Source organism: Arvicanthis niloticus, chromosome 18 (genome assembly GCF_011762505.2).
Source record: "Arvicanthis niloticus isolate mArvNil1 chromosome 18, mArvNil1.pat.X, whole genome shotgun sequence".
Lineage (NCBI taxonomy): Eukaryota > Metazoa > Chordata > Mammalia > Rodentia > Muridae > Arvicanthis > Arvicanthis niloticus.
The window spans coordinates 37,721,171-37,743,307 of record NC_047675.1 but is presented as its reverse complement, the minus strand read 5'-3'; the positions used below and the strand labels follow the sequence as shown (position 1 = coordinate 37,743,307).

Here is a 22,137-nt window from a genome sequence, read left to right as displayed (position 1 = left end):
ACAAGCTGGAGCAGGTTTCAGGAAGATTGCTGGGCACGAGGAGTTTTATGTCTGGACAAGACTGACTCAGAAAAGGTGGAGGGGCCGCTCCTGGGGCATGACTGACCTGAACATGGGCAGCCTTCTTCCAGAGCTTGGATTCAGTTCAGGGGAGAACTGGTGCAGGAGTCGGCAAGCCTCTGGTTCCTTGCTTAGGGCCCAGAGGCATATATGGAGTGGACATAGTTAGCCCTGGCTTCATTCACTCCCCCTGGGCTTCAGGGGACCAGCTGGAATCCCCCAAAGTCGAGGAATACAAAGTGGTAGGAGTTGGTGCTGCCAATGAAAAGCAGCAGGTCAGACTGTAGCTGGCCAACCCTGAGGTCTGTCTTATTTGTTATTAGACAGGATCTTACCCTGTCACCCAGGCTGGCTTCCTGTCTTTGCCTCCCTATTACTGGAATCTTAGACATAAACCCTCACCCCGGGTTCCTAGGATCCTTACACAGTATGGCTTGTCCACAATAGTCTTACAATATTGTTGTTCTTAGTAATTGCTTTTGAGGGCATACTTACCCCCCACCCCCCATTTTGCGTAGGAATTCAGATCTGAATTGTATGCCGTGGACACGCGTGAATACTCCAGTGTTAGTGGGTAAGGTTGGTGAGTAAGGAAGGCAAAAGGCCAGCATCTGGAGGGGAAGGAGGGGCTGCACCAGAGCTGAGCGACGGGGCTGGGCGGCGTCTTTGCTAGCAGGGCCAGCAGCCGCGGGAGGCGGGGATGTCCACAACGGGCAGTGGCCAGCTCGGCCCGCCCACCTCGGCGGTTCATTTGCATGGGGGACAACGGCGGCCAATGGTAGCGCGGCTGGGCATGCCGGGAGCCGGGCGGGCGGAGCGAAGTGGACCGGTGCGGGCGGCCGAGGTGGCTGCTGAGACGTGAGGCGCGGGCGGCAGGCGGTACGCGGACAGCGCGGCCTCTGGCTGGGGAGCACCATGAAGTACCTGGTGAGTGTGGGCGTGGGGACGGCCTGGCTGGGAGGAGGACGTTTCCTGCGGGCCCGAGTGTCCCGCCGGCCGCAGAATTACCAGGCAGCTCGGCGTGTAAACGAGTCCCTCCCTCGGTCCGCCCTTCCATTCCCCGCAGCCCATGGGGCTAGCGTGATGCCCGCCCTCTGTAGCCCTTGGGTCCTGGCGTCCTTGGGCAGCCGGGCGGCCGGGTTGCCTGAGGCTAAGCGGAGGCGGTACACAGAGGGACTGAGAAACTGAGATTTGCTGAGGGCTGCAAACTGGAGGCAGCCGCGATAGGTCAGAACCTGGGGGGATTTGAGGAGTTGAGGATCCCAGTGAAGGCGGCAGCTTATTTTCACTCCGGATTGTAGAAAGGTCTAGGCTGAGAAACACTCCCGAAGTAGGGTTTGCTGTGAGTTTAGTCACCTATACATAACGACCATGTGTCCGTTCCTTGCTAAGTGAGAAAGTTTCCGATTGTCTTGGGCCAGGGGACACGCCCTCCTTTCTTCGGGTGGAGAGTTGGATGGTGACCGGCCTGGGCTGACAGGCCAGAATAGCAGGTGTGGATGCCTAGAAGATCAGGAGCCAGAAGCCAGGTGGTGCCTTAGGGAAGGGAGCCCTTGGGACGTAACTGCCGGCACACCCTCCTGGCACTAATACTTACCTTCCCTTTGCCCTGAGCAAGGAAGGAACCCATTGGAAACTGGGTGGAGACGGCAGGGTAAGGCAGTCCCTAGGTTGTACCTGTAAAGTCACCTTTGCTCAGAGGAGGAAGAATGGAGCTTCTAGCCATTAGTGGTTGTGTTTGAACAGGAAAGTGAGTGCAGTGTGATCTCCCTAGGTCTGGCCAAGGCAGTGTCTCAAGGGGATCTGACTGCACAAGAAAGACCCTTGAGTCCAGTGCTATCCCCATCCTGGTTGTAAGGTTTTAAGTGTGGAAACTGAGGCAGAGAGCGGAGCAACCTGGTGTCTGTGTGCTGTACCATTTGTGCTCCCTGCTCCTTGCCTGGGATGAGGGAACTTGGCTTTGGGCTGACAGGTTCTACTGTGGCTCTCTGCTAACAACCATTCTTTTAGGAGGCCCCACCACAAATTTTCCCCAAGTCCAGACAGCTTTATCCTTTGCCCACCCCCTAACCCAACCTTCTCAGTCTGGAAGGCCTTTGGAGAGAGGTAGTGTTAGTCAGGTTTGATATTGAGGAGTGATAGTGAGTGGTGATCGTTCTCCAGCAGATAAACTGGGTGGAGGGGTGGTCTCAGACCCAAATGACGAGGCTGTACAATCTTGTCTGGTTCTCTGAGCTCTAGGAAGAGTCAAGGCTCCATGCTTTCTTGGTGAGCCCCCCCGCCCCCACATACACCTCTAGGTGAGGCACAAGGTCAGGTCTTGTAGTGGGGGAGGTAAGCTCTGTGTGCTGGAGAACAACAGTCTCTGTTATACTGTCCCCTGTCCCTATGTGGGACCACATGAGGAGGTCCTCATATAGATGAACATCAAGAGCTCCTAAAGGCTATTATTTATAGTTCAGGCTGTAGAGTGTCGAAGCTCCAGGGGCCTTAAGATCTGAAGATGAATAAACTAAGATCCTACTGTCCCTTTGCTCTGATCTCTAGACCCCACTATGATAACAGAGTCAGGGATAAAGATTAACTTTATTCTGGGCCCCATGTTGTCCTTACAGTGAAGGATCAGTCTTATACTGAGCTTTGCTAAGGCACCAAATCACAAAAGTGGACTAGAGCCCACCCACTGATAGTTTGACCAATTCTCCATTACAATCCTAGAGCCAGGGAAGGAAGCCGTTGTTATTATCCTACCCTACGTGGTGTGATGGGGGCTTGCAGAGGCCACATTCTTCCACAGGAGGATTCCTCATGCTACTTCACCTCTGCCCAGACTCCCCAAGGCAGTGTCTGACTCTGTGGCAAGAGCTGAAGCAGGAACCTGCTTCCGGTCCACAGCTGGGCTTAGACACAAAAATCATTTGCTGTTGCTTCTAGAGCCAAGGTTAGCATCTGTGTGTGAGGGTGAATCTCTGGCAATAGCCACCCCCAGTGCAGATGGGTTTTCACTCCTTCCATTTCCAGACCTTTGCCCTGGCTGTGGAGTGTCAGACATTGAGCTGGGAGCCACCTATTGTGCCTCCCTGCCTGTGTCCTGGCACACAGTCTTCTGAGGAAGGCAGAGCTGGAGCTGACTCCTGTGAGCTGGCTCTGGAATGCGGGGCTCGTGCACAGGCCATTTTGAGCACCAGTTCTCACACTCCTGTTCCTTATCAGCATGTCAGGCACATGGACTGGCTGCTCGGTTGTCTATGGGAATGCTAGGGCTGGATGCTGCCAAACCTAGTTTGTCTTAGAATTCCACCCCAGATACAGGACATGGAAGGGAGGGAAGAAGTGTCTCTCAGGGCTCCGTTGGATTCTGGATTGGGGCAAGGAGGGCTGCCAGGTCCCTAGTCAGTGGGTTTATGGCTGCATGTTGCTCCAGGTAGATGTCTGGGCATGAGTGCAGAGGGATGGTGAGTGTGACTGCCAGTTAGGCACACAGTCACTGGGCCATAGCCATCGGCCACCACTGAGAGTGGGGCTCTTTGGGACAAGCAAACAGAATATCCCAGAAATAAACTTGGCTCACGTTTGCAGTGGTTCTGAGTATGAAGGGAGCCAGTGTTTCCTTAGTGCCTGCTGTGTGTGAGGCTCTGTGCTTGGGGTGGGTGCCTGTGTGTATGCATTGGGGGTGGGACTACACAGGGTAGGAAAGCCTTATGCCACTAATGCTCTGGATTCTGTGAACTCAACATTTCCCCCCAAATCTCCATTTCCACTTGTATCTCAGAGCCCTAGACCTGCCTGTGTAAACTTGTCTTGTCTCTGTGAACCTGGGTGAGACAGATGTGCCCATTCTGAACTTCCACTTTCCTTCAGGTAAGAGACACAATTCTGAGTGTCCTGGGTCATTCTGAAGATTTAGTGAGTTGATCATGGGAGGAAGGAGCTTGGCCTCTGGCCTAGGCCAATAAATTCACTTTTCTTGTCTTTAGAAACCTATCAGTTGCAGCATGTTGTCCAGTTCCTTTTCTGACTCCCCCGGTTCCCATCTTGAGCTGGTTTAGGGCCACTGAGAACATGATTTGCTGTATAAATAAGTATGAACAAGTTGTGGAAGTAGGCATGGCTGTGGAGGGTCCTTTGGTTAGTGGACTCAGGCTGGCACTGCTTAAAGGCTCTGTGGAGAGGAAACTGTAGTGTCTTTTCTCGGTACTTCAAGCCACCAGCTTGCACCCCTGCCCTATTATAGGGAGTTTGGGAAATCCCACAGCACTTCAGGACTCCCCCAAGTCAGCTGGAGCTAAGAAGAGTAGCCATCATTACAGCTGCTCTCCCTCTGCTCTTCTGCATGTCAAGGTTAGCTGGAACCCTGTTGGGTCTGAAGCTTCCACAGGCCCCAGATACAATGAGAGTCATTTGCAGCCAGACAGTACCTGTGGGGCAGCTCTCTTGGCTCCCATGGGCGAGGGTGTGTGGAATGGGAGCACTGGCATCGGGCTAAGGGTTTCTCTTGGCTCTGCTCACTCAGCAGGCAATTGCTCTAGCACCTCTTATGGACAAGCCGGTTGCTCTTGCAACCGAGGTTCTGCTGAAGACAGACTTGTGCCTCCCATGCTTGTGGTAGGAACAAGAATTAGTAACAAGAAATGTCGGTATGTGAGATGGGCAAAAGGGGAAGTGGGTGTCTTAAGGCAGACATTGGCCTTCCTAAAGGAGCAGAGGAGGTGATGTCTGACTGGGTCCTGTAGGCGGAGGATGCAACAGAAGGTTCCCAGAGTGAGGTGGCCAGAGATTGGCAAGTCAGGCAGCAGCCTTTGTGGTGTCTTCTACGTAACTGACAGCATCAATCTTTGGCAGCATCAATCTTTCTAATGCTGTGACATTTTAATCCAGTTTCATCATGTCATGGTGATCCCCAACAATTTGCTATTGTTATAAATCATAATTAAATATTTTTTGGAAATAGAGGTTTGACAAAGGGTTTGCTACCCACAGGTTGAAAACCACTGAATTAGACAGATGAGTGTAACCTGGCTCTGCATCCCTTAGAGTTTGGAACATACCATATATAGCATATCATAGGCCATCCAACTGTCCAGCGGATGGAGACTGGGAAACTGGGCTTAGAAGACTGACTGCTTTTCGAGCTTCAGTCACAACACAGAATCCCTGTGATCTTCCAAATAGAGTCTCATGGCAGACTGCTGGGGCCTGGAGCATCTCCACAGCAGGAATGTTCAGGTTGCAGGACTTGGACCCATCTGGGTTTATTTGGCTGTGGAGAGCCTCTATGTGGATGGCATTTATTGGCCCTGGGATGATAGAGGGATGGATAATCTGTGGAATCCTAGAGCAGTCAGCCCCTGCCTACCTGCCATTCTGGGCTCACAGAAGTCAGTCTCTGTATGTTTGTGCTTAGCCAGTTAACTCAGCTATAGTATGACGTCCTTGGAAAGTCATGTATGTGCAAAGGTCTGTCCTTCATTATTTCTGGCACCCCACTTTTCCCCCATCTTGGCAATTATTAATTTCATGAGCTTCACATAAGCTAGGCACTGAGCTACACTCCTAGACATGGCAAATTATTGCTGGATATCTTTCCGCCCTACGGCAGTGGTAAGCTTTGTGCTGACCTTGCCTCAAGAATACAGGTGGACACTCTTTAGGACAGCGGTTCTCAACCTTCCTAGTGCTATGACCCTTTAACACTGTTCCTCACGTTGTAGTGACCCCAACCATAACATTATTTTGTTGCTACTTCATAACTCTAATTTTGCTACTGTTAATGTATTGTAATATAAATATCTAATATGCAGGCTGTCTGATATGCAGCCACCCCAAAGCGGTTGTGAGCCACAGATTGAGAACCACTGCTTTAGGAGTTTGATAAGAGCAGGAACCAGGGTGATGTTGTTGAACAAAAGTACAGTCTTCTGAAGCCAGCTGTCATCTTAGCTTCAACAGTCTGGTTGTCTGCGGGAGAAGGAACTTTCCCAAGGTCACACAGCAGTGGGGGTGAGAGCTAGGCCTGCTCTGCGGCTGAGCTGCTGTCCAGGGACTTGAGAGAGGGAGTGAGGGAGCAATGTGGCCTTGAATAGTAGCTAACTGGGGAGGCAGAGAGGCTGAAAGCCCTTTGCTTGGCCATCTAAAGAGGTCAGGCACTGGCAGTGCTTAGGACTTGGGTTGGGCAGGAGAGAGGCTGCTGCAAGGGCTCTGGGCCAGAGCACACCAGCTGACACAGGCAGAGCAACCCCCGGTGCCAGGCTCTTGATGCCACGTGCCCAGTCCATGAGGTGCTTCCCTGGCTCCAGCTGCCTTTTGACTGTACAGTTAGAACCCTACTTGGCCAAGGCACACTTGGCAGACCTTCAGTGAGCTTGTGCTGTAGGTAGAGCGAGCAGCTCTGGGAGGCTAGGAGCCCAAGTGGCTCCCCTGGACTGGGCAGTTTCTTTCCTGCATGGTTTGTCACTGAACCTTTTCCTCAGCAGACACTTCTAGTCTTCATGCTTTCACTCTCTCTCTCTCCTGGTGTTCCCAGACCCACGCAGTAGGGCCTCTTGATGAGCCTAAGCAGTAGTCATAGAGGTGAGGGGACTCGGTAGTGGGGCCCTTCTGTCTACACTTCCACCCGCCTTTGACTTGGCTGGAGGGAATTTCCCTGTGACTCACTCTGCTGGCACTTCCTGTGGTCACCAGGCCTGGGGCCAGGGGGACCCAGCCAGGCGGCTTGGTGTTCTGGGGTCATTGAGGGAGGGTGGGCCTGGTGATTCCCGGAGGCAGGCTGCAGACCATATTTGGGAAATTGGTTTTTCTTGTCTGCAACTTGGGAATGGGGACTCTGAGCCTGGTGGGCTGTAAGGTAGTTCCCACCCAGGCCTGCTCATTAGAGCTCTGGCCTCTGGACACTAACTGTCTGCCTCTGTTCCAGCCAGACTTGGGAGGTGGTCCACTATTTTCTTTTTCTGGATAAGTATTTTTTTTTCCTTTCCTTTAAAAAGATTGCATTTAGAATAATAGTGTCTCTTGTTGTTGTTGTTGGTTTTTTTTTTTTTTTTTTTTTTTTTGGTTTTTTCGAGACAGGGTTTCTCTGTGTAGTCCTGGCTGTCCTGGAACTCACTCACTCTGTAGACCAGGCTGGCCTGGAACTCAGAAATCCGCCTGCCTCTGCCTCCCAAGTTCTGGGATTAAAGGTGTGCGCCACCACCGCCCGCCGTATAATAGTGTCTCTTAATGACACTTTCATACATATTTAATTTTGACCGATTTCCCCCTCAAACATACTTTTTTCAACTTCAAAATAAGGAATACTTATCAAATACAAGTTGGAAAATTTTGTAAATAAGAAGGGAGAATATCTACCCCCATTGTCTTATATTTTCAGTGGTATTCTGACACTTCATTTTAAAATTTCAAATGATGTTTTATTATGGAGGAGTTTTTTTGGGGGTGGGGATATCACTATAGACTAACCTAAAACTCGAGTCCTCCTGCCTCGGCTTCCTGAATGCTGGAAGAAGTACTGAAATACTCTATGCCCAGCTTATTCAGTGCACTGTAACTTCTGTAACTGGTGTGACCAGACTTCAGGGACTGTGGCAGTTTCAGGGGCTCTGCCTCTCTAGGTTGCCTGCCTGCCTGCTTGGCTCCTCCCTGGGACTTGTTCTTTTTGGCTCCCAGCTCCTCTGCTGGAGACTCCAAGCTGTCCAGGAGCAATGGCTTCCAGCTTGTGACTCTTGGGGCACTCTTCCGTCCAGTGTTCCTTACCTGTCAGTGTGGCAGGCCTGAGAGACAACTTAGAGGTAGCCTCTGGGACTCTTCTGCTTCAGAGCCTGGACTCTCACTTTGGATTTTTGTCCCAGTGGCATGGCCTTTCCTGCTGCCTGGAATTCCAGCTCCTAATTGATTCCATGAAGGAGCTGAGGTCTGTAAGATGCTGGTGGGTTTTGTTGTTTGGTTGGTTTAGCTTTGGTTTGATTGCAGGTTGTATACCACCAGCCTGGCCAGGGGATGGTTTTACTTCTTGGGTCTAAGTAGCCAAGGCCACACAGCAAGTAGCCAGAGCCCAGGTCCCATTTTTAGGTTTAGATCTCTCTGTATCTTCAGACCCAGGAAACTTAGGAACCTTGTAGGACACTAATAATTAATGTTCACCTGGAGGTCAAAGGGGTGCATCTGACTTTCTCGAGTCCCCAGTGGGGGTCTTAGTCAGCCCTGCTGAAGCAGTCTTCTGATACTCTAAGAGGACAGATGTCCTAGCCATACCCAGACCAGACTCCTGCCTTCCTCTTGCCCTCTGCCATCTCTAAGCCCAGCTCTTGGGCAAGGAGACAGTAAGAGCAGGACTGCTCAGTTACAGAGGCCGTCTTGGAGCCTCCCACTCCATCTTGTGCCTTCTTCCCTGTCTGCCATACTGCTGTCCTCCTGCTTCACGTCACATAGCCTCAGCACAGGCTACTTAGCTCCTGGGCCACATGAAGTGCACTCTGGGAGCGTTTGCCCATTATGGAAAGGCCATCATAGTACCCATGTCTTATAGCAGCTGTGAGAGTTGACAAGAGCTCCAGTAAAGGTGGGGAGTGCTGCTCTTCCTTTGCCTAGTGCCTCTGTTTTCCCTGTTGCATCTTCCTCAAGCCCCAGAACTCACAGTAGTAATATGTCTGGGACCTGCTCTGGATAATTGTGACTATAACTCAAGAGGGAAGGGCTGACCCGACTCACCTATACCTCCTCATCGCTCCCCTGTGAATCCTCACTCTGTCTGCACCACTTCCTTAAACACCGGAAACACACGAAGGAAGGACCGTGGCCTGATCCTGTGTCTGCACTTGATGGAACTGAGCGTCAGTCAGCAGGCCTCCATTTCCCTTGGATGACCTCTCTATATAGTGTAGGTTTTCTGTCGGTCTTGTCTTTTCTTTTTGATTGTATGATCTCCTCCAGATTCCTACTAACTTTTTGCCCAGCACTGGGCCTTTTGTATTTGACGTCTGATTAGTAGCCTGTGGTGCCAGGTCAGGTCCACGCTGGCTGCCTTCCTACAGTGAATTTCCTACATTCGCCTGTCGTCGTAGGGTCTTAGCCTTTTCTCATCGCTTCCCAGCCCTGTCCCACCCCACCCCTGCTTTGAGTTGTCCTCATAGCTAGGGAAGAGTGCTTGTGCCTTTTAGAAGTGGCTTGTTCATGTATTGGCCTCTGAACCTCCATTTCATTCTAAAAGAATCCCTCAGAAATAAAATTAAAAAGCCCTATGGCATAATAATTCGTGATGAATTATAACGCTCTATTATATGAATTCACATTGTTCCCCTCTCAGTCTTGGGTACATTTCAAGACTTTTTCCAAAGAATGCCCCAAAACTTCAGATTAGTATTAAGCATTCTGTATACTATATTTTTTCCAGTATGTATTGTCTATAATAGATTTTTTTGTTTGTTTGTTTGTTTGTTTGTTTCGTTCTTTCTTTCTTTTAGTCTGAGACAAGGTTTTACCATATATCCCTGGTTGGCCTGGAACTCATTATGTAGACCAGGCTGGCCTCAGACTCACAGAGATCCACCTGCCTCTGCCCTCCCTCAAGTGCTGGGATTAAAGGAGTGCACTGCCATGCCTGGCTTTTGTCTATAATAGTTTAATTTATAAATGTGGTTTGGGCCAGGCAGTGGTGGTGCACACCTTTAATCCCAGTACTTGGGTGGCAGAGGCAGGCAGATCTCTGAGTTCGAGGCCAGCCTGGTCTACAGAGTGAGTTCCAGGACAGCCAGGGCTATACAGAGAAACCCTGTCTTGAAAAACCAAAAATAAATAAATAAATAAATAAATAAATAAATAAATGTGGTTTGGTAAGAGATTAATAACAATAATAGAACAATTGTAATATATTATTATAAAAGTTAAGTGATTGGTCCCTCTAAAAATATAAATTATTAACTTTAACCTTTTTACTTAACAGATGCACCTTTATAGCTTCTTTTAGGCAAATTTGAATTATTTCAAATAAGAGTTACTGCTCCTGTGTTTTTATCTTAAGAAACTGTGGTTGCTGGGCATTGGTGACACACTCCTTTAATCCCAGCACTCCAGAGGCAGAGGCAGGTGGCTCTCTGTGAGTTCGAGGCTAGCCCAGTCTACAGAGCAAGTTCTAGGATAGCCAAAGCTATACAGAGAAACCTTGTCTTGAAAAACCAAGAAAGAGAGGAGAGAGAGAGAAAGAGAGAGAGAGAGAGAGAGAGAGAGAGAGAGAGAGAGAGAGAATATGAATATGAAAGAAATGAAACGCAGCTGTTTTTTTTTTTTTTTTTTTTTTTTTTTTGTCAGTTTGTTTCTCGACGCTACTAAACCCATTGGTAACCCAGTGGCTGAATTGACATATCCTTAACTTTTCTGGTATAGACTGTCATATGACTTCAGACTTCAGGAATATTTTAAAGATTTTATTTTATTTAAAAAATATGTGTGGTATGTATTGTCTGCATACATGCGTGAGTACAGGTCTACAGAGTCCAGAAGAGGGCGTTGGCTCCCGGGGCCTAGGTTGTGAGCCATCCACTATTAATGCTGGAAACCAAAGTCAGCCCCTCTGCCATAGCAGGAAGCTCCCTTTTCACTGCTGAGCCATCTCTGGAGTGCTGATGGTAGGTGCTGCCACTGCACACTGGAGGCCCCCAGCTCAGCTGAAATATACACTGGGCTCAACTCCACTTTGCTCCTGATGGACAGGGCAAAGGTCTCCTGCTATTGCCAGATGTGACCAAGTCCCTTTTGAAAGCCAAAACTGGTTGGTGCCTACTGATTCTGGAGTGGCTGGAATTGGGTGAGGCCTGTGCCTGTCCTCCTACCTTCATGACCACCTGTGTCTTCTCTCCCCAGAACGTGCTGGCCAAAGCTCTCTATGACAACGTAGCTGAATCCCCGGATGAGCTCTCCTTCCGGAAGGGTGACATCATGACAGTGCTGGAGCGGGACACTCAGGGCCTGGATGGCTGGTGGCTCTGCTCACTGCATGGGCGCCAGGGCATTGTGCCTGGTAACCGCCTCAAGATTCTGGTTGGCATGTATGACAAGAAGCCAGCAGGGCCTGGACCCGGCCCACCTGCCACCCCACCACAGCCTCAGTCCAGCCTCCCCCAGGGCGTCCATGCTCCGGTACCTCCAGCTTCCCAGTACAGTCCCATGCTCCCCACTGCATACCAGCCCCAGTCTGACAATGTGTACCTGGTACCCACTCCCAGCAAGACTCAGCAAGGCCTCTACCAAGCCCCTGGGCCCAACCCACAGTTCCAGTCACCCCCAGCCAAACAGACCTCCACATTCTCAAAGCAAACACCTCATCACTCATTTCCCAGCCCAGCCACAGACCTTTACCAGGTGCCCCCAGGGCCTGGAAGTCCAGCCCAGGACATTTACCAGGTGCCACCTTCTGCTGGCATAGGGCATGACATCTACCAAGTCCCTCCATCTTTGGACACCCGCAGCTGGGAGGGAATGAAGCCACCGGCAAAGGTAAGGCCAACTTGGCATAGCTGTGAAACCTCATGGGGTTAGCCTAGGGCCCTGGCCAGCAAAGTGCCCACTCTCCAGTATCATTATGCATTCGGTCTGAGGTCAAGGAGGGTTATCTGGATAAACGTGTCTATTTTTCTGCTTCAGGTAGGTGAGTAAGGGACATTAAAGTGGCCATAGAGCATGAGGAAGTCTTCAGCAGGCTGTCCTGAGCTGGAGAATGTCAAACAAAGACTAAAAGCCTGTGACAAGTCTAGAGGTGTAAAGAAGTGTCCTGTGTTCCAAGTGAGCAGGAACAGCCAGCACAGCAAGCCAGGGACAGTCTCAGGGGCCTGGTAACCGAAACTGAAGGTGAAGAGCTCAGGCAGGAGGAACCAGCCACAGCTCACGTTGAGGTCAATTTACTGTGGCCTGAGTGGAAAATACAGCAGAGCGTAAAACCCGTGGGTGGGCCAGGAAAAGGCAGTTGTATGGCTTAGTGTGACAGCACAGAGGGAGAGCTGAGAGTGGCAGAGCATCTCCTCTTGGAAATTGCATCTCGAGGCAGCAGGCAGGGACCAAAGAGACTGCCTACTTCCTAAGGACCCTTGTGTCCTCAGTTTCTCCATGCCTCCTCCTGTCCCTCTGCTCATGGAATGAGCAGGACTGAAATAGAAGGAGAGACCCTCTGACTTCACACTGAATCAGCAGCCACTCTTTCTTATGTTCATTTTGGCTTGTTTTCCTGGAGCAAAGCCTTTTAAGAACTAGGCAATGGAGCTGGGCCCTGGTGGTACACACCTTTAATTCCAGCACACGGGGGTAGAGGCAGATTGATCTCTGTGAGTTTGAGGCCAGCCTGGTCTACATAGTGAGTTCTAGAACAGCCAGAGCTACATAGTGAAGACCCTGTCTCAAAAAGACAAAAAAAACTAGGGAATGGAATTCCTGGGCCTGTCCTCCAGATGTTGAGGATAGAGTTACCATGCCCAGGTCCCTGATTCTCTGCCATATTCCCTAGAAGGCCTTAACAGCTAGACAGGTGTCCCAGAGGCTCTGGTGGAGACAGCCAACGGTGGTGGGCACAGCAGCCTTAGGAGAACAGGACAGGCTCAGCTAAGTCAGTTTCATGTTCTGACAATGTCTAGTACAGAGCCACCTATGTCTGCTGAGGCATTGGCCTTGCGAATGCTTAGCCATGGCACTGAGCCTTTGTCTTCAAAGCCACCTAATGGATACCAGCTAGAAAGCAGGTAGCGTCACCCCGTGCCTGCCCACAGAGAAGCTTGGCATCTAGGTGGCACAAGCAGGCCCGCAGAGGATGAGATTTCTCAGGTCTGACCACCTGCGGTCCCTGAGTCTCTGGACCCCACTTAGTGCAGGACCTGCCTCTTTAGTCACGTGGCTAATAAAAAGCTGGTAATAAAAGCCTACCATCAAGGCCCTGCCAACAAGGTGGGTGGTGCTGGGGGGTATCCTGTAGAGAGATGGGAGCAGTACCTGTCCAGTGAGCCTTGAGACAGGCCAAGGTTCATCCCCTCCGCACTCCCCACAGGAGTGCAGTCCACACCTATTACACTCGTCCCAGTCACTTCCTCACTGTCTGCCCGTGCAGTGAAGCTTGGGTCAGCTGTTCATCTGGGCTGGAGGAGTAAGCCTGCCCTCACTCACCCAGAGGCTCACTAGCTGTGTCCTTGGCTGCCTTTGGTGGAACCATCCAGGCCAGTATTCCTGAGACTCTGACCCAACCAATAGCCTAGGAAGAGAAGCCCTGTGCCCATTCCTAAGAAGCTTTGTCATTCCTGGGCTGGGCAGCCATTGCATTGCTTTTATTTTATGAACATGAAAGAAATTCTTGTTTGCCATAGAAAATGCATAATGTATGAGAAAGTCTAGAGATAAACCCTGCTTAGGGGATAATCACTGAGAAATGTTAGCACATTTTGTCTAGCGTCTTCTCTCTATTTGTCTTTCACAGATCCGTATATATACTTTTTTACTTCATTTGGTTTTTCAAGACAGGGAAGTTTCACTGTAGCCCTGGCTGTCCTGAAACTGACTCTGTAGACCAGGCTGGCCCTCAAATTCATGGAGATCCACCTGCCTCTGCCTCCAGAGTGCTGGCACTAAAGGCGTGAGCCACCACCACCTGGCTTATTTTTTTTTTTTTTTTTTTTTTAATGTTCTCTCTCTTGGTAAACCATGAAGCTTGATTTTATTACAGAGAGCATGACACCTGATGTGCACACTGTGCCTCTGGTGTCTATGAAACTATGACCCTTTATTCCAGGGACTGAGGGGACAGTGCCATCACGTGTATTACCTGTGGGAGTTAAGTGATAAGGACGGGGCCAGGAGAGCTTGCCCCCAGAAGAGTGGCCACCTCCTGTGTAGGTGGGGAAAGCAAGGTCCAGAGAACCCAGGGTCTTCGGGCTAGGCATGGGCACCAAAGGCTGAGGGACAAAGGCTCTAAGCATGCAGATAGGACCCTAGCATAGAAGGCATCTGTCTGCAAGGCCACTTTTGAAGGAGTATTCCTGGGTCAGGAACTACAGCTTGCCAGGGGAGAGAAATACATGTAAACTAAGGGGTGTCTTTCTGGGAAGCAGCACTTCCTGGTCAGCAGAGGGTGATGGTTGCTCGCCAGGTAGGCACCTGTCAGGCCTCATGCTATTTCTGTGGTACTCCATTCCCAGAAGAAGGATAGACAACCTCTCTATGGGAGGAGGGATAGATTGTGAGCAACCGAGCCAGCAGCTGGCGTAGGCTAGTGAGATGTTGTCCATTTTGCAGTGAGAAAGATAAGCAGGCAAGCTGTCTGGAGGGGAGGGGCCCCGACACAGATGGACAGCCAAGAGAGGCTCCTCTTGTCTTTGTTCCTCCTACTTGACTCCTGCTGCTTGGATACCTGCCTTGGTTCCTGTAGAGCAGGGCTACTCTGAAGGTTTCGTCCCCATTTAGAACTGATAAGCTGGGGTGTGCTTCTGGGTTCAGTCTCCCTTTTCCTTTACACTTGTGGGGAGGTATAGGCTAGAAAGAACAACAACCCTCTCCAGCCCAGCCTAACAAGCATGTCTGTCTGTCTCTGTCTCTTCCTCCAGGACCTGCTAATGGGGCATCAGGTGCAGAGCGGTGTAGCCTGTGATTAGCAGGGCTCAGTAGCTGTCTGATAAATCTGTTTCCCTAATGAGCTTCTCTTTCCCCTGCTTTCTCTATTGAGCAATAGAGAAATATTTGCTAACAGAAAATTCCTAACAGAAAAACATTTGCTAGCCAATATAGCTGCTTGCTGTCACCTGACTCGGTGTAGGAATAGCAGTTCCCTTTAACGTTAGGACTAACCACTGGGAGTCTGACATGAGAGCCTCTGGCCTGTGCTTGCAGCCCTGTCTACATAAGGCCCCGGATGGGTGCTGACAAGGCAGAGCTGCTCTCTATACTGAGGCTTGGCTTGCCTGTGTCTGAGAGGTGCACTGTCTACCCCTTTGGGGTTTGAATTCCCACCTAGGAAGTTTTGGGCCTAGAGAAGCCTCAGGCCTTGCCACAGGCTTCTTTATCCTGCCTGCCACGTCCCTCCAGCCCCAGTCTGCTGTGCCATGGGCAGGTTCCAACATCTAAAAATAACCCTGGAGGGGAACTCAAGTCTGGGGCCTGAGCAGGGAGATGAGTCTGGAGAGGCAGCTGCAACTCCGCCCGCAGGCCCTCTTATTGGTGGCTGGGGACACCCCACAGAGGAGACCCTGAAGCTGCTACAGTGCACACACCAGCCTACCAGGCCGTCTGCCAGAGGGAGCCCAGAGAGCAGCCCAGCTGGCCTGAATGTCAACTGCCTAGCTCCGATGTGCTGCCTGGGAGGTTGTCAGCTCTGGGTGTGCTGAGTGCCTGTGTCCTGTGGGGGCTGGGAATGGGGAGATGGCACTGGTGTGTGCCTGCTGAAGCTGCAATTGGATTCTAGGATGCTGAGCCTGAAGGAGGCAGGGTATGTGTGTAGAGGCCCTGAGTCAACCCTGTCCCAGACATCCCCTTTGATTAGAAAACAAAAGGCCTTTCTTTGGAGAAGGCTGAGCAGGGAGCCCCATGGGGGAGGTTACCCTGAGCCTGGCTGGAGAATCTTGTGGAGGGGAGGCTGCCTGGCCTCATTTCATTCCCACCAGGCTGAGTGCTGCTGTCAGTGGACAGCATGGTCTGGGGTTAGTGTTTGAGTATCCCAGAATCACCTCCTGACCCTGCCTCTTCTCCACACAGAGCCATAGCTTTGCTGCTGTGGCTCACTGCCACGGATCCCAGGGTCGGGGCCCTGGGGAGGAAAGGGTTGGCTCTCTCTGACCAGTGATTCCCCCGAGTGCTCACCCTTTCAGGTGTTTCAGGTGAGCAAGGCAGTCGTGGGTGTGGGTACAGAGAGCATAGGGTTGTGGTCCCACTTAGAATCCTTTGCCGTGTGTATAGCTTGCCTTGTATTCTAGCCTTGTGTGTCCTTTAGCTCTGAGGTCATTATGCTCAAGAGTCCCACTAAGTTATGCTGTGAGCAAGGGAAGGTTGCTTGCTGCAATTCCAGGCAGCAGTCTTTGCCTCCAGAGTCTAGAGGTGATGGTGATTGGGTCGTTCTCCTGCTAAGCAGAACTTCTGAGGCAGGCAGGGCTGAGAGGTATTACAGGTATGACACAGGAGCCCCTTACATGGGTCCTGCTGTGCTCAGGACTCCAGTGCAGGCTACCTCTTGCCCGCTGGCATTGCCTCTGGAGCCAGGCCTTTGTACCCTTCCTATTCCATCTTGTCGACTTCTGTACAACCATAATTGCACTCTATTCTGTGGAATCTCCTGGCTTATCCAACTATAGAGACTTCCTGTTTCATGGCCCAGGACCAAGAAGCTCTAAACAAAACTTAGGGGTCTCATTATTATTTCACAAGCACTGCATTCCACTCCAGAAAAGGAGCACCCTGGGAAAGAGTAGCAGTGCCTCCATTCCAGCCTCGCAGAACCGCATTACTCTGTGTGTCTCACCCCCCACCCCCAAGGGAATCAGTCTCCTGAGGGCCAGTGGTACAGCTGCTGTTTGTTCCCAGGTGGTGGTTCCTACGCGGGTGGGACAGGGCTATGTGTACGAGGCCTCCCAGACCGAGCAGGATGAGTACGACACTCCACGCCACCTGCTGGCTCCTGGTCCCCAGGACATCTATGATGTGCCCCCTGTGCGAGGACTGCTTCCCAACCAGTATGGCCAGGAGGTAAGTGCTGGGGATCAGAAACACGGGAGAGGGTAGGGGCTGGGCCTTGCTCGGGGAGTTGCATTTTCTCAGCCTAGCCAAGGCCTGGGTAGCATAGCACCTAAGGTAGGTTTCTAGGTTTCTGGGGACTCCACTCTACCCATTAGACCAGGTGTGCCTGACAGTTGTGTCACTGCACCTTCTTTTGTGCCCTCCAGGTATATGACACCCCCCCTATGGCGGTCAAAGGCCCCAATGGCCGAGACCCTTTGTTGGAAGTGTATGACGTGCCCCCTAGTGTGGAGAAAGGCCTGCCGCCATCCAACCATCACTCGGTAAGGAGTCTCTGAGTGCTGAGGCCTTGGCTTCTAGAGGTGGAGAAGGCAAGGCTGAGTGTGTGCTCTGGACTTGGCTGCTGTCTGCAGAGCCCAGCTCTGCCCTCACTTGCTCTGGAGACAGATGTAGAAACTGAATGCCCAGGCTGTAGAGATGGCTCTGTGGTCAAGGCACTATTTGCTTCTCTTGAGGACCAAGGGTCAGTTCCTAGCATCTGTGCAGTGTCAGGTATCTGCCACTATCTGTGACTGCAGTTTCAGGTGATCCAGTGCTTCTTTCTGACCTCTTGGCACCAGGCATGCTTGTGGTACATAGACATACACACAGACAAAACATCCATACACATAAAATACATAAATTAACTTTAAAAATAAAGTTGCCCTTCTGCGCCTCAGTCATGCTCTTATCAGTACATGCTCTGAGAGGCATCAGCAAGGAGACCACAGAATCTGTCTTCCAAACTGGGACACTTGGGATGTGAAAGGGGACCAATAGTCATATAGAGTTGTCTTGAGAGCCAACTGGACTATAACACCAAGCCCAGCTAAGTGCTTGCTATAGAACAGAAAGTCTGTCAGTGACCGCGAGGTCAGGTGATGTGGCTAGGCTGACCGAGGCAGCACTGGCAGTATGGTGGCATGTCTCTCCTACATGTCTGCAAGTAACAGACGGCCCTCATACTGTGGGGTGGTTCCCCATCTTTTAGATGAATAGCCACACACAGAAAATTAGTCATCTGGCCCAGAGCTAGGCTCTTGACATAGTCATTTTAGCTAAGACTCACGCTTGATGTGTACACCAGCTGCGTCTTGCCTTCAGTTCCATTGCTGGACCGATGGACAAGAGCCTTAACCAGTCTTGGTCCTCTAGGTGTATGATGTTCCTCCTTCTGTGAGCAAGGATGTGCCTGATGGCCCACTGCTTCGTGAGGAGACTTACGATGTACCTCCTGCCTTCGCCAAGCCCAAGCCCTTTGATCCGACCCGACACCCATTGATCCTTGCTGCACCTCCTCCGGACTCCCCACCAGCTGAGGATGTGTATGATGTGCCACCCCCTGCTCCTGACCTCTATGATGTACCCCCTGGTTTGCGGCGGCCTGGCCCTGGAACACTGTATGACGTGCCTCGTGAGCGGGTGCTCCCTCCTGAGGTGGCTGATGGGAGTGTAATTGACGATGGTGTGTATGCTGTGCCCCCACCAGCCGAGCGAGAGGCCCCAACGGATGGCAAGCGCCTGTCAGCCTCCAGCACGGGCAGCACACGCAGCAGCCAGTCAGCATCTTCCTTGGAGGGAGTGGTGCCAGGCCGGGAGCCCCTGGAGCTGGAGGTTGCTGTGGAGTCCCTGGCTCGGTTGCAGCAAGGTGTGAGCACCACTGTAGCCCACCTTCTGGACCTGGTGGGCAGTGCCAGTGGGCCCGGGGGCTGGCGTAGTCCCTCTGAGCCGCAGGAGCCTCCCGTGCAGGACCTGAAGGCTGCAGTAGCAGCAGTTCATGGGGCAGTGCATGAGCTCCTGGAGTTCGCCCGCAGTGCTGTGAGCAATGCCACCCACACTTCAGACCGCACCTTGCATGCCAAGCTTAGCCGGCAGCTACAGAAGATGGAGGATGTGCACCAGACACTGGTGGTCCATGGTCAGGTCCTTGACAATGGCCGGGGAGGCCCAGGATTCACTCTTGAAGACCTGGACCGCCTGGTGGCCTGCTCTCGGGCCGTGCCCGAGGATGCCAAGCAGCTAGCCTCCTTTTTGCATGGCAATGCCTCGCTGCTTTTCAGACGGACCAAAGCCCCTGGCCCAGGGCCTGAAGGAAGCAGTTCCCTGCACCCCAACCCCACTGATAAAGCCAGCAGCATCCAATCACGCCCTCTACCCTCGCCTCCAAAGTTCACCTCCCAGGACTCTCCAGACGGCCAGTATGAAAACAGTGAAGGAGGTTGGATGGAGGATTATGACTACGTCCATCTGCAGGTGGGTGTTCACCCTGCCTAGTCCCAAGAACTCTGATCTTCCACTGTTGTTGCAGGGACCCTGACACCCCAATTCCCCTCTCATCCCACACAGAGAGATCTGTGGTCATAGGGAATTTGGGCTCCAGGATTGGCCACTGGTGAACCCTGGTGCCCTTCCTGTAATTTTCCCTGTTTTTGGACTGATAATCAACATGGCTATGTCCTTGAGGATTGAAATGCTAACCAGGATGACTCCAGAAACCTCGGGGATGGGTTTCTCTGGTGACATCACCATAGATGTAACTCATTCTGTGTATAGACATTCCAAGGAGACACACTGGGATCCAGGGGAGTAAACAAGGGGAATGAGAAGGTGGGTAAGAGGACCTCTGAAAAGACACTTGCATTGCCATTTCATCTGTGGGCCAAGGGCAGAATTTGGATTTGATTTCTGATATGGGAGCCATTCCAGGAGGGCTGTGGCCTTGTGGAGTGAGTGCACCCTTTACATGGAATCCTTCTTTGCCCAGCTGTGCCTGGGACTGGTGTACCTACACTGCCACCTGGTGGTTTTCCAGCCCTCACACCCATGGGACCTGCTAGTGCTTCTGTCCCAGAAGAGACTTCTCAGTCCAGGTCTCCTCTTTTCCTCTAGGGGAAGGAGGAGTTCGAGAAGACCCAGAAGGAACTGCTGGAGAAGGGCAACATCATGCGGCAGGGAAAGGGCCAGCTGGAGCTGCAGCAGGTAAGGCTTCTGTTCGTCATCTCTCACGGTGAGACCCACCAGGGAGAGAGAGAGAACCCTGCTTGCCTTCTGTCCAGCCAGTCACCAGCCAGTCGCCAGCCAGCATAATGGCCAGCACTATCTTCTGGCTAGTTAAAGATGGCAGTCTCACTATGTTGCCTAGCTTCATGTCGAACGCCACCTGAGCTCAGCTAATCTCCTGCTGCACCGTCTTGAGTAGCTGGGACCACAGCTGTGCCCCACCCCTCAGTCTGATGCGGCTCATTTTGAAACTGTCATCAGAGAGCTGAGGCTGTAGCAGTTTACTAGTGTGCTTGAGACATTACAGGCACAGCAGTAAAACACAAATGTAGTTAATGTCAGTAACGTGTACCTCGTAGAGAGCACAGAACACTAGAACTAGAAGCACTGGCAGCCACAGTCACAGAAGCTGACTTCCCACTGGTCAGCTCTCCACAAACTGTGCCTCCCTGTGCCTGCTAGAGATGACACTTGTAAGCTGTCACACTCTTGGCCAATGTTGTTCTTAACTCCTTTTTATAGACCACATAATGTCTATTGTTTAATGTTTACATTGTATCCAGTTCTTACAAATAACAGTGCTGTGTTTAGCCACAGTTTTCTACATATTTTGAATCATTTCTCAGGGTAAGAAAGTATTTCTGAAAAATACTGAAGACGTTCAGTTTTGATTGTGAAGATAACACAAAGGGTCTATGAAAACCTCTCTCACTGCTCCTCCTCTAGATGTAGAGAAGGAAGGCAAGGGATAGCTTAACCCCCTGAGCTGGGCTGCTCACTGTGGGGCTTGTGGTTGGTAGCTGCTTCACAAGTATGAAGTGGAAGTAAATGAGACATGTGTGAACTGCTTGGGATGTGTGTGCCACGTAGTAAGTGACAGGGAATGCATGTTGATTAAAATAAGCCAGGCACACTCCTGTAATTGCAGTACTCAGGAGGCAGAGCCAACCAGGACATGTGGAAAATTCTCCTCCTTAATAATAGTTAAAATAGCTGAACGTGTGTAGCCATGGAGTGCCACTGTTTGAAGAAGCTGGCCAATGTCTTTCCTGTGCACTCTCAGCATGTCCTCAGGCAGTGATGCTGCTGTGACACTGGTGCTTCCCTCTGCTTTGGTGAGCAGTGCTCTCATGAGTACAGATGTTTGCACATGTCTGTCAGCTGAGAGGCTAACCTTGTCCTGCCTCCCACAGCTGAAACAGTTTGAGCGACTGGAGCAGGAGGTGTCTCGTCCCATAGACCATGACCTGGCCAACTGGACACCAGCCCAGCCCCTGGTGCCGGGGAGGACAGGGGGCCTGGGGCCTTCAGACCGACAGCTGCTGCTCTTCTACTTGGAACAGTGCGAGGCCAACCTGACCACACTGACAGATGCAGTGGACGCCTTCTTCACTGCAGTGGCCACCAACCAGCCACCCAAGATCTTTGTGGCCCACAGCAAGTTTGTCATTCTCAGTGCACACAAGCTTGTGTTCATTGGAGACACACTATCACGGCAAGCTAAGGCAGCTGATGTCCGAAGCCAAGTGACCCACTACAGCAATCTGCTGTGTGACCTCCTGCGTGGCATCGTGGCCACCACCAAGGCGGCTGCCCTACAGTACCCATCCCCCTCTGCTGCCCAGGACATGGTGGACAGGGTGAAGGAGCTAGGCCACAGCACTCAGCAGTTCCGCCGCGTCCTGGGCCAGCTGGCTGCTGCCTGAGAACAGAGGCCTGGGATATGAGGCTGGGGAGTGGGCAGGGATGGTCTGAGCTACCCAGGCGTCGTCTTGAAAGTGGAGCTCCTGCAGGTTTGGGGACAGGTAACCCCAGCTCTGCCTTGGGCCTGGTGCCCTCAACTGTCCAGAGATTTGTACATATTTATATTAAGGCAGGATGTGGGATGCCTCCTCAGAGAAGCTGAGGAACCGGCTAAGAGTGTGCCGTGGGCTAGGGATCACCAGGGTTGGGACACATGTCCTCAGGGCTCCCTGTGACAGGCAAGTACAGTGTAGTGTACACCTCTGCACCAAGAAAAAACCCTAAAGAACTATTTTTCACTATTGATTTTTCCAATCATTTGACTAATAGTCTACATTTAATAAAATTTTAAAAATGAGAAGGAGCCTACAGAAATGCTTGAGACTACTGCCTCTAGGTGGGAGGTGAATGTCTCCCTGACCCACCGAAGTGACTGGAAGTGGTAAAGAGTCTTAGGAACGGTAAAGTCCCTTCCCAGAAGGTGGGTCCCTTCAGAACAAAATGAAGGCCCAGGGACCTGTGGGGAAGGCAGGGGCTGGTCTGGCTAGGCAGTGTCCTTTGTGCCTGGGAGCATGTTACAGATTCAGGGCCTGAGGCCCAGAGCAGCAAGGT

At 51.5% G+C, this 22,137-nt stretch overlaps 1 protein-coding gene across 3 annotated transcripts in view; it reads left to right on the top strand.

Moving 5' to 3' along the window:
• Bcar1 (BCAR1 scaffold protein, Cas family member) overlaps window positions 1-21,886 on the top strand; it is a 33,209-nt gene extending 11,323 nt beyond the window's left edge. The window contains exons 1-8 of one of the 3 annotated variants that reach the window (XM_076915907.1): window positions 703-987; window positions 3,833-3,921; window positions 10,912-11,544; window positions 16,591-16,752; window positions 16,950-17,066; window positions 17,938-19,035; window positions 19,672-19,761; window positions 20,976-21,886. In XM_076915907.1, the coding sequence (XP_076772022.1) occupies window positions 10,987-11,544; window positions 16,591-16,752; window positions 16,950-17,066; window positions 17,938-19,035; window positions 19,672-19,761; window positions 20,976-21,488 (2,538 nt within the window). In that variant the 5' untranslated portion in view covers window positions 703-987; window positions 3,833-3,921; window positions 10,912-10,986 and the 3' untranslated portion in view covers window positions 21,489-21,886. Of the gene's footprint in view, window positions 1-697; window positions 988-3,832; window positions 3,922-10,911; window positions 11,545-16,590; window positions 16,753-16,949; window positions 17,067-17,937; window positions 19,036-19,671; window positions 19,762-20,975 lie in introns of those variants that run through there. The other 2 variants (XM_034522405.2, XM_034522404.2) reach the window with 2 other exon arrangements.
• The last annotated feature ends 251 nt before the right edge of the window (window positions 21,887-22,137 follow it).